Source organism: Talpa occidentalis, unplaced genomic scaffold (genome assembly GCF_014898055.3).
Source record: "Talpa occidentalis isolate TD23 unplaced genomic scaffold, MPIMG_talOcc4v2.1 talOcc4.8, whole genome shotgun sequence".
Taxonomy (NCBI): Eukaryota; Metazoa; Chordata; class Mammalia; order Eulipotyphla; family Talpidae; genus Talpa; species Talpa occidentalis.
In genome coordinates, this window is record NW_023605194.1 from 5,586,589 (window position 1) to 5,600,938 (window position 14,350).

The following is a 14,350-nucleotide window of genomic DNA, read 5'->3' on the forward strand; positions in this document are numbered from 1 at the left end:
TCTGATGAACTGACTTCCAGCTCACAGACTTAGAAAATGGGTTAAAACTGTTCTTTTCCGCTCGGGCTTGCATCCTTCATGGAGTCCATGTGTTCACACACCGAACAATACTACTACACGTGAACAAAAACGGGGCAGGCGGGGTGCGAGGCTCACGTCACCACAGATAAAATCCTCAACCACGCCCGCCGCGTCTCCATTGTAAGATGGTGCTTTCTCCCGCTCCAGGGGTGACGACAAATGATTGGGGCACACCTGCTCCTAAGTGTGGTTTGCTGCCACAGAGTAGGAGGCTGGACAGCCCGAGGCTCAGCCTCAAATTACATCAGCGCCTCATTGAAGCCCAGCGCGGGGATGAGGGAGGAAGCCCCACATGGCACCCCAGCCCTACTACAGCGCGCAGACCAATCCCTGGGAGCGTGTAATCTACACATCAGTGACTCATGAACCTGCCACATTACCACCCCCACCCCAAATCCCCGGAAAATACTCTTCTCAGAAACATTCTTCTCTTTGGGAAGGAGAGCAGGTAAGGCTGGGATGTGGGGGCGCAGGCTGGACGCAAGCCCGACTTACTGAAATACGATCCGGCAGCCAGATCTATTCAATAAGTCCCATCCCCCAAAACAAGCCTGGGGAGGTAATGCAGACCACCATCCAGAAATGGCCATTCTAACAAACACCCATCCGGGATAAAGGCCACTTCGGGAGCTCATTAGCTCTGTGGTTTAGAGAAAAGATCCAATTCCTGGATCAATGCTTAGCCCCATCCTGTGTGGACCAACGGACCTGGACAAGAGGGTTCGGCTGGTTTTACTAATAGCGAGAGGCCCTGCTGGCCGGGGCTCAGCAGGGAGTATATGGACACTCACACTGACCAGACCCAGCGTCCACCAGCAACGCTCCGCGCCATCTGCCAGGACATGCCGGGCTCTGCCCCCCAACTGCTGTCTCCATGGGCGCCAAGCTGCCACTCTAGGGCTCTTCTCGAGAGGCCGCTGTTGATGCCTGGCCCTTGCAGGAAATACCACTGTGCCAGGGGGTGCAGAGTTAAGATGCTGAAGGCAGGTGAAGCCCGCAACAACCATGCACCAGGTTGCTGAGCCATTGAAACCGAATTCTTTGCAGGGGGTCCTTTCTGCCCTGGACAGTATTATCCTACGACTCCAGGTGTTCATTCCAGAGGGGCCCTGCGATGCTAGAAGCAGCAGCCACCAGGTAAAGCATGCAAGGCTGCCCACCTCCCCAGGCCAGCCCTGGTGCCAGGCTGCACGGGCATCCGGAGAGGCCACACTAACAAAGCCCGCGGCCCTCCTCCTCCGGGGGCTCCGGGCTGCCCCGCGGCGCACTTACATGGCCTCGGAAGCCTCCAGGCTCAGGTCGCTGGCGGGGACTGGCTGCAGGGACTGCGACCCTCCCATCCTCGCTGCGCCCGGGCGAGCCGCCTAGCCGCGAGCCGGGCCAGCGTCCTGGCGCGATTCCTCCCGCGGGCGCCCGGGGCGGGCCGGCCGGCGGCCGGGGCTGCTGCACTGCGGAGGGGCGCCGCTGCGGGCATCCGTGGCGGCGGCGCGGGGACTGGGGCTCGCGGCCCGAGCCGGGGCCCGGGGCGCGCGCGCGCGCGGCGTGGGCGCGCGTGGAGCCGGCGCGCGCGGGGGGAGCGCAGGCGGGCGCGGCGCGGTCCCAGCGGCGCTTCTCTTCGCTCAAAGCCCCCGGCAGCCCGGCCCCCGGGTGCTCCGCGGTGATGTCATCGCCGCCGAGCAGCCCCGCGCCCCGCTCCACAAAGCTCCGCGCCGGCTCCGGAAACCCGGCGGGGAGGGCGCGCTAAGACCCTCCCTCCGCCGCCCGCCGCCGCCCCCAGCCGCGCCCAGGCCGCCCGCATTGTGCGGCTGCGAGATGCAAATGCACTGCGGGAGGGGGGCCCCGCCCGGGAGGGGGGCGCACGGGGTCTCCGAGGTGCTGACCGAGGAGGGAGTGGGGTCTGCGCAGCGCGCCTGGCTCTGCCCCTCCAGGAGGAGGAGAATGGGCTCCCCCGCCCGCCCGGGTCAGGGGAACGGGGCGCGTCTCTCCGCTGTCCACCTCTGCCTCCCTCAGGCCGCGCGCCAAGCCCTGGAGCAGGCCCAGCCCTGTACCGGGGAGATGCCACGACCGACCTCGTGCCCCCGACTGCCAGCCAGGCGGCCAGCAAGGCCCTGCTGCCCACACAATGGGGCCGGGGATGGGACTAGCCGGGAAAGACGCCCAGGCCCGGCTACCAGGTCTGCAACACCATCTCTGGCCACTAGATGAGTTTTCCAGAAGCCCTGTGCGGGGTGTTCACCCTAAACACAGAGGCCAGGCAGACCGAGAGCCGCTGTCGGGTTCCCAGGTCACCTCCAGGTGTACAGGGAAAAGGCAGCTTGTGGGACACGCCATCAAGAGCCCAGCTCCATGGTTCTGAACACTGGGGGGGCCTGGAGGAATTTGCATGCACCCCCCTCCCCGCTGGATGCTGGTTCCCTGAAGGGCACCAAGCCGGACAGCTGGGTCCCCACCTGACCTCTGGCTGGCTCAGAAATCTGCTCCCCACTCTGTCTCTGGTGAATCCTCTCACACCCCACCCCCACACCTCTGGCCTGTACCCCAGTTCTCAGATGCATAAATAAAATAAATCTTTAAAAAAGAAAGGAAAGAAAGAAAGAAAGACACCCTTAGGGCTCCTGGCCTTCTCACTGATTTCATCTCCTTACAGGTTCAAGAGGTTTGGGGGCACACCTGGGAACCCAGCCACCCGCTCCTGTTCCCCAGACACTGCAGCTACAGCGGAAGCTCCAAACTGGCTCGTGTCTGCATTAAAGTGTGAAGACAGCGTGTGAGGGGCAAGCTGAAGACGCTGCCACAGTTCCCCAGGGCTGCTTTACCCTGCAGTGCAGGAAGCCTACGAGGCATCGCAAGTGTAGACAAAGGGCAAATAAAATAAAAACAAAACAGCTCAAAACATGTTGAAATGTCCTCCGATGTTCCGAGTCTTTCCTAAAAGCTGTGGCCAGGACGGGGGACGGGCGCTCGGGGGCTGTGGCTCTCCACACCAGGACAGTCCTAGAGCCTCCTGGGGCTGACGTCTCCTATCCGTGTCAAACAAGGTCAGAAAATCAAAACTCTCTCCCAGGGTCTCTACCACATGAGGCTTCTAGGACATAGGATGTTTCCTTCTGCATTTGAAAGCTATGAAAATAGCTCATGCTGGTGTCAGTCTCACAGGGAAGGTGATGTCAGGAGCTGGCCCCAGAGGCCTGCTCGGAAGCGCCCTTGGGGAGCCATCACTCACTGCCAACCTGGGTGCCTCCTGTCTCTGGGCACCGGCTCCTGGGGTTTGTCGGAAAGCAGCCCCCTGGGGCCCCTCTGTGATTAGGAGCCCAAGGAGTCCCATGTACCCACGGAGCTGAAAAATTCTTAATTTTTGGGGGAAAGAGACCCCTTCCCTGGGTCCGGGGATGGCCTGCAGCCAAGCGTGACACTAGGAATGTGGATGGGAACAAAATGAGGACCCACCCTTAGCGGGCAGGGGGTGTAGCCCCAGGGAAGGCTCTGCAGTGGGACCGGGAGCCTAATTGGTGTTTAAGCAGCACTGATTTTCTCTCCTCCTTCTCCAGAGGCTTTCCCCCCAAGGACGGGACTGTCAAGGAAGCCAGGAGGTGGTACAGGAAGTACTTGCACTTAGAATGCCAACGAGCAACAATTTAGGGCCAGTGATGGCGGGGCACCATCTCACCGGTGTTGAGGTGACCAAGAAAGAACACAGGAGACAGACCATCTGAGAACCTGGGCGGTGATGGAAAGACGATCCACACGTGGCAGGTGTGGGGCATCTGCTGATGCAAGACCCCGCCCCCCACGCAGACCTCAGGGTTCTTGCTTTACACACAACTCCAATAAACCTGGTTATCTAGAAATTCAGCCACAGAAAAGGGAAAGCTAAAAACGTGGGGAGGCAGGCTGGCTGGGGCAGGAGGGCTGAGCTAGGGACTGAATCCCCAGGGCTCCGTTACTGAGGCCAACGGGGCCTGAACACTGATGAGCAACAAGATTAGAGACCAGAGCCTCCCCCGGGGCGCAGCGGGTTGAGCGCAGTGCTGTGAAGCTGTCCACAGCCTCTGCAGCGCGGGTTCTATTCCCAGCAGCTGGCCAGGGAGATACCCACATGGTGCGGCAGACCTCTCCTGCCTCGCCCGCTGCTCCCCTCAGCAGTGTTTTCTGTCGTCTGCCTATTCTGTTCCTCGCTCTGTCTCTGGTGAATCCTCTCACCCCCCGCACCGCTGGCCTGTACCCCAGCTCTTGCATAAATAAATAAATCTAAAAAAAAAAAGATTAGAGACCGTGTTCCCGTGACTTACTGCAGCACGCGTTGGAATTGCTCTATTTCATTATTATGGTGGTTAATTTAACCTGCATTGTTCCTACTTTATAAATTAAACTTTATTATCCCGGAGGATGTAGGTATGGACAGGAAGAAACATGGTGGGTATGTAGGTAGGAGGGTAGGTAGATAGACAGACAGATAGGGTTTTTGTACTATGCAAGGGTTTAGGCATTCATGGGGGTCTTGGCATGTATCCCCCCAGATAAGGAGGGGCTGCTGTAATTAGGGTTACATTAGGTCACAAGATTCCCTCACACTGGGCATCAGCCCTTATAATAAGAGACACACAGCCCGGCCCCCTCCCCTGCCTGTGAGCACACAGGAGGGGGCCATCAGCAGGCCAGGAATAAGGCCTCCTCTGGGAACCCAGCCAGGCCGGCCACCCAGCGTGCAGATCTCCAGCTTCTAGAGTGTGAGAAAGAGTTTGTCGTCTGAGCCCCCAGTCTACCGTGTATTTGTTACAGCAGCTGGAGCTGACCAAGCCAGGCTGCGAAAAGGGGAAAGACAGGAAACTAGCCACATCAGACCGAGAACGCCCCAGACAACAGCAGCCCCCCCGCCACCCCAACACACTGCTAATTAGCCCAGCACACATGCGCAAGGAAAGTAGGTCAAATCAGACACCTCCATCGCAGGCTCTAAGACTGGGAGGCGGCGGGAGCACAGGGCCTGGGTGGCGTCCTGCTTCTCCAAGCCGCCGGACTCGAGGACCACGAAGCACACCCTGAGGATGACTGTGGGCAGGGAGGGCGGCAACCATCCCACCTGCTCTTTGGGGCGTCCCTGTGGGCCCTGGTGGTGTTATCACCACACGCTGCACACCTGGCCCTCCTCTGAGGAAGTCCAGCCCCACTAAGTCACACACCGCGTCACACACCCTGCGTGGCACGGCCTGAACAGCCCCACGCTGAGGCAGGCTCACTGCCCACCCTCATCCCCTGCGAGCCGGGAGCTCTCTTGTTGGTCCCAGCTCAGCAGCCACACGTGACAGGAGCCGAGAACAGCAAAGCCGACCGGCCAGGGACTGGCTGCCAGCGAGGGCGGGGGTGGGGCTGGCACTGTCTCCACCCCGGCCTCACAGCCAGATCCTCTTCATGACCCTCAACCTTGCTGCCGAAGCTCCAAAAGTTGCCTGCTGTCTTCCAGGACATTCTCGGCTCCCTGGGCTGGCCTTGATGGTGTCACCTGCTCCATCCTACATTCCAGTAGGACTAGGGTCTCGCTGTCCCCTCACTGCCCTTCTCCAACCTCGCCAGTGCTCTCAGTTCCTCCCTGAACCAAGCACCTGCCCCACTGGCTCCGGAAAGGGGTCAGCAGGCTTCTCCCTGCTCTGCCCACTGTTTGGGGAGCTGACATCAGGGGTTTCCTGCTCTCCCTCCCATGTTACAGCTTCACTTTCCCTCGAGTCTTGTCTGGTATCTCTGCCCTCCAGCATGCACGTGCCCTCCACGCAGCCTGGGCTCTGAGACAAAGAGAAAGGGCAAGGCTTGCTGGGATCCCCCATCTAGGCCACAGGTGCTCTGTTCTTTCCTCTGACACCCCACTGCTCACCCTGGGATGGCTGAGGGGGTCTCGTGGGCAAAGGACAAACTCAGACAGAATCCCATCTTTTCCAGAAGATTCTCTTGCTCTCTCCTTGGAAATGGTAGTCTATGTCTTCCTCACCATGTTTATATGAGCTCTTTCAAGTTCCTCCCAATCAAAGACAGACCAAAGGCTGCTTTTCATGCAAAAAAAAAAAAAAAAAAAAAAAAAAATCCTTTCTAGCCTGTTATGATAGAAGATGAAAGTTGAGGATTTTAATTTAGACCCAGGAAGTCCGCCCAAAATGTGCTAGAGAAGAAGTTAGTAAAGAGAGATGAGATTCACTTTGATTTTAAAATTAAGAATTCAGGATACATTTTTAATCTGGGATGGGAGGGAGGGAGGGAGAGAGACAAAGGGAGGTTCTGAAAGTGCCAGAACCTCCCAAAAGTGAGTGTTGAGAAATCTCATCACACATGAAAAAGAAATCAGTAACAGAAACATCATGTTCAAGAGTAAATAAGATACTCAAAATCCTTCTTTCTTTACCAACTTCAGTTCTTTTGAGATGGAAATGATAGGAGACACTCTTGGGATAAATTCACAGAAAATCTCAAGAAGAATGTAAGCTTTCAATTCAAAACAGTAAAAGGAAATCTGGATAGAAAATGTGTGTAAAAGCCAGAGGGGGTGAGGTTAGCCTGGAAGCATCTACCTACGCCTTTGCTGGGGTGGCTTGCAAACCTGGCTCTATGTCTCCTGGCAGCCAAAGCAAAAGGGGAAGCAACTATGGTCAGTTACCTGACTCATAAAATCCAGCATGTTAAAAAACAAACAAACAAACAAAATGCAATTCCTCAGATGAGCAGCTATTCCTGGACACATCTTTAATGTGCACCTGTTCCTCTGCGAGGCCACGGTGTATCGGTGGGTGAGGTCTTCCTCTATGTCTTGCCACCAGCACAACATCCAATTTCTTATGATGACTTCGGCGAGCAGATCAGCAGCTGCTCAGCATCTCCAGCAATCAGAAAGCTGGGGCTGGACTTAAGAGTTGCCCCTTACAGCAACTTCCCAGGGTAACAAGGTTTCTAGAGGGGAAGCCAAGTCAGCACCAGGAAGATGTCCTTCAACAAAGCGGCCATGTGTGGCCTCAGCCCTCCTTCAAATACCCTTCATGGCCTCATGGTCCATGCCAACTGGCTCTCACTGATTACTGGGCAAATATAGGAAGCTGCCGCCACCACCCCCTAAGGCAAAAACCACAAACTTCGGGGAAATTCAGGATCCTGTGACGTCAATGAAACTAATCCTGAGGAATTGCTCAAAACCACTTTGAAGTCGCTGAGAAATGTCACTTCACAAGGAGGAAGAAGGCAGCTGCCAAGGTCCCAGAACTAAGAGGTCTTCCAGAAAAAGCTGTCAGCCCTTGTGTATTTACAGAAGGTGACTTCCTACCTGAACACTGGCAGAAAAATATGGCCAGAATTCCTTGTTCATCCCAAGCTTTAACATACGGTTAGCATTTAAGTCTACAGTTTGTTAAATATAAAATAAATCACTTTCTTATTTTTTGATATCCTTTTTCAAGGTTAAACCCTATTTCACAAAATGTTGATTCATTAAGTGGATTCACTGTAAAGGGCCTTTTATCAAATGGGTTTAGAACAAAGACAAAAACCAGCAGGGTGGTTCAAGGCAGACATTTGGCCAAATAAAACTCCAGCCTCCCAAGCACAGGCTCATACTTAGAAATAAAGTCAAGATTCACTCACACCTGGGAAGAGAGCCCAGCCGACTCACCGGGGTCAGGGAACTGCTTCTGTCCAGGATCAAAAGCACAACCTGTGTGATCCATCTTCCTTCTCAGGGAATGATTTCCAAGAACAGAAAATTCCATGAACATTAAGAAAAGATTTCAGTCCTTTCTAAAGAGCTTAACCATGATGCTTAGTTTGGAAGCTGATGTGCGACTCCACTGAGCTCCTCCACAGCGGAAGTTTACTGGTTAGAGGCCGTTTTATACCAGGGATCAGAGGCCCTTTAAGGAGAACACGCAGGTGAAAAATCAGGCAGGTTTCTGAGGCCGAACTGGAGAAACAGGTTGAGAACTGCAGGTTCCACCCAGCTGCAGCGGGACAGCGGGGGCCCCAAAGAGACCCCAAAGAGGCCCTGCAGGTGGGAATGCTTCCAGGTGAAAATGCAAACAAGCAAATTCAGAATCTTGTTTTGGTCCCTCCTTCACTGAAGCTGAGAGTGCGGTCCGGGTGACATCCCCTCGGCCCTTGGTCTGGGGTGAACTGCCCCCAGCTGACCAGTAGTGACCCAGAGCCTGGCGCGAGGCTGCCCTACTTGGGAGCAGGCAGTGGAAACCAGGGGAGGCCCGGAACCGCTGAGTCAAGGCTCCGTGACAGAGCAGAAATCCAGAACAGTTGGGCCAGAAATAGCAGCCCGGAGCAACTATTGATAGCATCGTCAGCATCGAGTCTGAGGGAACGAGTGTGTGTGTGTGTGTGTGTGTGTGTGTGTATACGCCTGTGTGTGCACACGTGTGTGCTCCAGGGGCCCCCGAACATTTCCCTACTTTTATACATTCCCGAGGCCTGGTCTGTGTGCTCCCCCCACACCCCCCTGAATCACCCCAGCATGCAGTCAGCTCATGACTGCATCTGAGGATAAGGAATGATTTCCCCCAAATGTTCAGGGACAAATGTTCTTGTCCAGGGCCTCCCTGCTGGCGCAGCAGTTGAGCGCTGGGTTGCGAAGCTGCCCGCAGCCTCTGCAGCGCCGGTTCCATCCCCGGCTGCTCCCCGACCACCAGAGGAGGGTCCCACATGGCGCGCAGACCTCTCCTGCCGCCCGCTGCTCCCCTCAGCAGTGTACTTTGGTCCTTCTGCCTGTTCTGCTCCCCGCTCTGGCTCTGGTGAATTCTCTCACCCTCCCGCGCTTCTGACTGTACCCAGTGCTTGTATAAATAAATAAATATTTAAAAAAAAAAATGTTCTTGTCCATACGAAGACGATCTGATCCGATGGCCGCCTCATCCCGCTGACGTACAGAAGTGTTCACAGGACATTACCAGGCTCCTAAGAGCTTTCAGAGGCTGGTCATTTATACAAAGTTGGGTACAGAATAAATGCACGATAAGTGCATATTTTGGGCTCTTCAAGCGATGAATCCAGAATGAGATGAAGGTTCCACTTGACGTGAGCATTTCTGCAGGACGGTGACCACGGCCTGGGGATGACCCTACGGCGACCCTCAGGGGGACAAGGCTCCTGTGTTTCCAGAAGGCTGACATCTCTCCGCTCTGGAAGACTCCCCCTTTCAATTTCATTTGCCTGTTTCTTTGCTTTAATGTCTCCACGGACCAGCTGGGGTTCCCATCCCTCCCAAGAAGTGATGCGTTTTGTCCATTAACTGAACCTGAGAAAGGCCACCAGGCCCTGTGGTTCGGTGAGGTGGGTTGAGACAGAGGCAGCAGCAGGGGCACAAGGAGGACAAGTCCACCCCTCCTCTGGCCTCTTAGCCAGGAGGAAACACGCATCTGGGAGGAGCCCCGAGGGAACTGCACCCCTCCCACCTGAGCCCAGCCTGGGCAGCTAGGGGGAGCAGGGATACAGGGCCCAGGGGCTGGGGGGGCGCTGCGCACGGTTTGTGTGTACGGATTGTGGACTGCACTTCATGGAGTCATCCACTCTGTAAACATCCAGTATTCTTTATCTTGTTGTTCTGACTTGATTTGCTCTCATAATCCCCTTGAAGTCCCTCCATTTTGCTATAAATGGCAACATTTCATCTCTCCTTTAGGCTGAATAGCATCTCACGGTGTGGCCAGACCACATCTCTGGATCCAGCCCTCCATCCAGGGCGCTCAGGCTGCTCCGCATCCGCGCTGGCCTCAGCCACGCCGCCGTGAGTACCGGAACACGGAGGTTTTAGAGAGGATGTTTCCATCTTCTTCGGGGAGATGCCGAGAGGACTGCCGGGCTGTTGGGCATTTCCATTATTTGTTTAAATTCAGACCACTTTCAAGGTCAGCCTTTGAAACAGAGAGAAAGGCCCCAACCCCACCCACAAAATTAACTGCTGAGCTGCCACTGGACTTGACAACGGCTGAGAGTGAGGGTGTGCATGATTTTCAAGGGGTTCATTTCTCTGATTTGGGTGGGTGTAGGGTAAGTAAAGCATCAGGCTTTTCTGCCCTCCCACCCTCAGGATAGATGACGGATCCCTGCAGTCCTGAATGCATGCCTGATGGCGGCACCTGGAGCAGGGTGTGGGCCTAGGGAGATGGGATTCACCTGGGCTAAGACTGGGCTTGTAAGGGCGGCGTCACGGGGACGCCAGCAGAACAAACGGAAGAACCACAAGAGCAGCAGAGCCCGGAGTAAGTGAAGACTTGCTGGGGGCTGGGAGACCTGCCAGCCTCTCAGCTCCCCAGCACCCCTGCCTGCCGCGTGCCTGGTAAATCCCAATAAAAGCCTGCAAAAGCCACCGAGGGCTCCAGGACTCCTCCTCCTTTACCCCGTCTGCTCGGGTCCTAGAGATCCTGCCCGTGTCCTCCTGCCCCTACCGGGGGGAAACCGAGCTAGGTCTCTGCTCTTTCTCTCCTACCAGGAAAGGCCCTAGCTCCTGAGAGAGGTGTTCAGAAGAGGTGGGAGCAACCCAGGGGTGCACACAGCACGCAGTGCAGGTATGTCTCACCAGCAACCACGTGAACCAGGGCAGCTGACCTCCCTCGGGTCCGGCTGCAGTTCAGGGGTCCCTGCTCGGGGTCCTGGGCAGAGCTCCCCCATGGGCACCAAGGAATCAGCTTCCTCATGTGCTTCTCCTCTCTCATCCCTCCTGGATCTCAGGCAGCTTCAGCCACGGTTCCTCGTTCCCAGTCCCGAGGGCTAGCTGTCCCCAGTAGACAGAGGGGTGTCAGCTCTGAACAGGGATGTTTGCGCAAGCTCATGCCCTGCCTGCCCCAAGTGCCAACACACCAGGCTCTTTGCCATGAGTCCCGGAGGGTCCAAAAACCCACAGTCGGCTGGGCTGCTTAGACTGAGTGAGGGCTTTTCCACTCACGTTCCTGGAAATTCTATGTCATCAGATCCCCAACCTGGCTCCAGCCTCTTAGAGCTCAATCCATCAATCACTGACAAATGCTCTCCCGACAGCGCGGGTGGGGCCGGGTGTCTGCGAGGCGTGGGGGCTGCCGACGGGCCAAGCTGGAGAGGGAAGGTCTGAAGAAGCCTGGCCACCGAGTGGACAGTCCCTCCCAGACAGGCTCTTCGCTCCTCCCCACGGCCTCCCTCAAAGTGACCTCTGCTCTCCCTGAGGCTTGCTGCCCCTGGTTGCCGAGGGGCGGGGAGAGGGGGCCTTGGCGCTGGAGACGGGGGAGGTGCCACCATCCCTACCGCAGCCTGAGCAGGCGCCGCGGGAAGCCAACCGCATGTTTGCAAGAACAGAACATCTGTTGACTCCACAAGAAGTCGTGCCTGGGGATTTCTTTGTCAAGACACCAGGCCCCACTGCCCCAGTGCTCCCCTCGAGGGCCTGAGAGGGTTAGACAAAAGCACAGATTGGGGTGGGGGTGCAGGGACAGCTGCCTGTGCCTTGAACACACAGAGGCTGCTGCTCTGACATGGGACCCCGGGCCGCAGCGGAACCAAAGGAGGACGCATCTCCAAATCACCAAGCTGACGGGGCCTCGGATTCAGAGAAATGACGTTTTCATCCATGCATTTTCGAAACCTGCTTTGAAAACTTCAGAGACCTACCTAAGGGGAAAAGTACAAGATTCATCTGGATCCCTGGGTCCAGGCCACGCCCTGTGGCAAAAAGCCACAGAAAGGGAGGCACTGGCCAGCCCCTGCCTTGCAGGGACAGGGGTCCGGAAGGTGATGGAACCAGGGTCCTGCCCTGTTCTCTCCCCTGGGCCAGGACACAGAGAGGTCAGTCCTGGAATCAGTCCTGAGACCACTTCTGCCTGCAGAGATTCTTTAAAAATGCAAATCTGGGCCTCCCCGGTGGCGGCGCAGTGGTTGAGCGCTGGGTTGCGAAGCTGCCCGCGGCCTCTGCAGCGCCGGTTCGATCCCCGGCTGCTCCCCGGCCACCGGAGGAGGGTCCCGCATGGCGCGCAGACCTCTCCTGCCGCCCGCTGCTCCCCTCAGCAGTGTCCTTCGGTCCTTCTGCCTGCTCTGCTTCCCGCTCTGGCTCTGGTGAATTCTCTCACCCTCCCACGCTTCTGACTGTACCCAGCGCATGTATAAACAAACGAACAAATGAATAAATAAATAAATAAACACGCCTCTATAAAAAAACAAAAAAAAAAAAAATGCAAATCTGACCTTATCTCTGTCCTGCCTTGGGGCTTCTCAACCCTATTAAGATAAAGCCCTAGGAGCCAGTGGCCCAGAGGCCAAAGCTGAAACAATTTGCACACCAAAATACAGTATTGGTTTGTAACCCTTAGTATTTCTAACCTCAAGTAGAGTGAGACAGCAGGGAGTGCACACTACAATAAGCAAGTGATGGAGCAAATAAACAAACGGGGGAGAAGAGACAAATTTGTGCATAATTCCAAATAACTTATGTGGGTGCTCCCCCTAAAAAGAGGGGGCATGTAACTCCCTATTTCTTGCCTGTGAGCTGCACCCAGTGACTTCCTTCCAAAGACAACAGCACAGAATAGGGGGGGACACAGGGACCTGACGGTGGAGACTCTGACAACAGCACCTCAGTCAGGCCATCGAGGTCAACATCAACCACCATGAACCCCAAGGACAGCATGTCCCCTTGGTATGTGATGCAAATGGCACTTGACCTCCTGGATCTTCCCCCAAGCTCCCAAGCTCACCTTAGAAATGGGTTTGGTCTAATCGGGAGAAAATCAGCAGACAAATCCCAGTTGTGGGGCCTTCAAAATGCTGACCAAAGCACCTCAAAAGGGGGCTCAGAAGATGTGATGGGGAAATGGAATGTGGGGTCCTGGGATAGAAGAAGGACATCCGGGTAAAAATAAGGATGTTTTAATAAACTATGGACTTCAGTTAACAACAGCGAATCAATCCTGGGTCATCAGCTGCACCCGATTACCAGACTATTGTTGAGGCTAATGACGGGGGACACCCGTGCTTGGTGCATGGCGAGGTGACATTCAGGAAACGCACCCCGTTCTCTGCCCCCATTGCTGGCAAAGCTCTGAAGCCTGAGTGACTCATCCTTAGTGAGAAGCACCCTGGACACAACTTTTGTTCTAACAGTCTTTGACCCAGTTCTGACCGAGAGCTCCTGAAACCCTTGTCACCTCCAGGGTGAGAGGGGTGTCCTGTGTTCTCACAGAGTGACCCCGGGAGGGCTCCTGCTCACTGCAAAGACCGAACCATGATGAGAAGCTTGGAATTTCCAGCCCCGGCCCCCTCTCCAGGGAAGGAAGAGAGGCTGGAAATGGGGTGATGACTCATCATACCCCCGTGATGAAGCCTCCATAAGGATCCCAACAGCACAGGTTTGGGGGTGAACATACCCCATACCCATGTACTCAACCTAACTCCACAGGACAGAAGCTCCCACGTGGCGAGTCCCCCAGATCTCACCCTGTGTGCGCTTTCATCTGACGGTGCGGCCTTATCCTCATCAACCCTTCCAAAACTGGTCACCCCGGGCCTTTCCCGGGGTTCGTAGGACCCGAGGAGGGGGGGCAGGCTCCCTCTGGCACCAGTTAGGTTCAAACTTGCACCAGCACCAATTAAGCCTTGGCAACAGCTGGTCTGGAAAATGGGCCTATCAGGTCCACTAGTGTCCAGGTTGGAGAGAAGCTGTGGGAGACCCGGCACCAGCACCTTCCCATGGGTATCTGAAAGGGTGCGGGGTGTCTTCTGGGCCAGGTAGACAGGGTCAGAACTGGGTTATGCTGTGGGACACCCAGCTGCAGTCCTAAAGAATTGCTCAGTAGAGGACGTGCCCCCACCCCCCACAGGTTTGGTGACCAGAATGAAGTTTTCTGTGTGGCCGTAAAGGAGACTCACAGGAGGCAGAAGGGACGCTCTCCTAACTCAGGGATTCTCTGCATTATCTCCTCAGTTTTTTGTAAATTTATAATGTTTCTTAATAGGAATATATTAATAAAAAACTCTACCAAGGGAAAATGTCACAAAGCCCCCAATCCAAAACGCGACCCACAGTGCCCAGCGCCGGGGCCCTCACTGCCTCTTCCTCCTCCTCCTCTTCTGGCTCTGGCCACTGATGGATGGACTGAGCTGGGGTGGGCGGTGTGGGTCCATCTGCCCACATGCTGCACCCCACTTCTGGCCCACTCATGACCACCTGCTCTGCATCTGTCTTCCCCAAAGGGTTGTAAGCCCCATGAGAGGGGCTGCTAATCCACTGCTCAGTGCCCAGCCCAGTGAACCCCAAGTTCACTCTGGACGATGGAAATTG

The 14,350-nt window shown here is 55.8% G+C and overlaps 1 protein-coding gene across 4 annotated transcripts in view; it reads right to left on the reverse strand.

Moving 5' to 3' along the window:
• Nucleotides 1-14,350, reverse strand: part of TACC2 (transforming acidic coiled-coil containing protein 2) — a 116,064-nt gene that overhangs the window by 60,851 nt on the left and 40,863 nt on the right. For 3 of the 4 annotated variants that reach the window (XM_054690702.1, XM_054690701.1, XM_037497393.2), the window contains exon 1: nt 1,354-1,438. The exons of the other annotated variant lie outside the window; for it this stretch is intronic. In XM_054690702.1, the coding sequence (XP_054546677.1) occupies nt 1,354-1,421 (68 nt within the window). In that variant the 5' untranslated portion in view covers nt 1,422-1,438. Of the gene's footprint in view, nt 1-1,353; nt 1,439-14,350 lie in introns of those variants that run through there. 4 annotated transcript variants of the gene reach the window in all.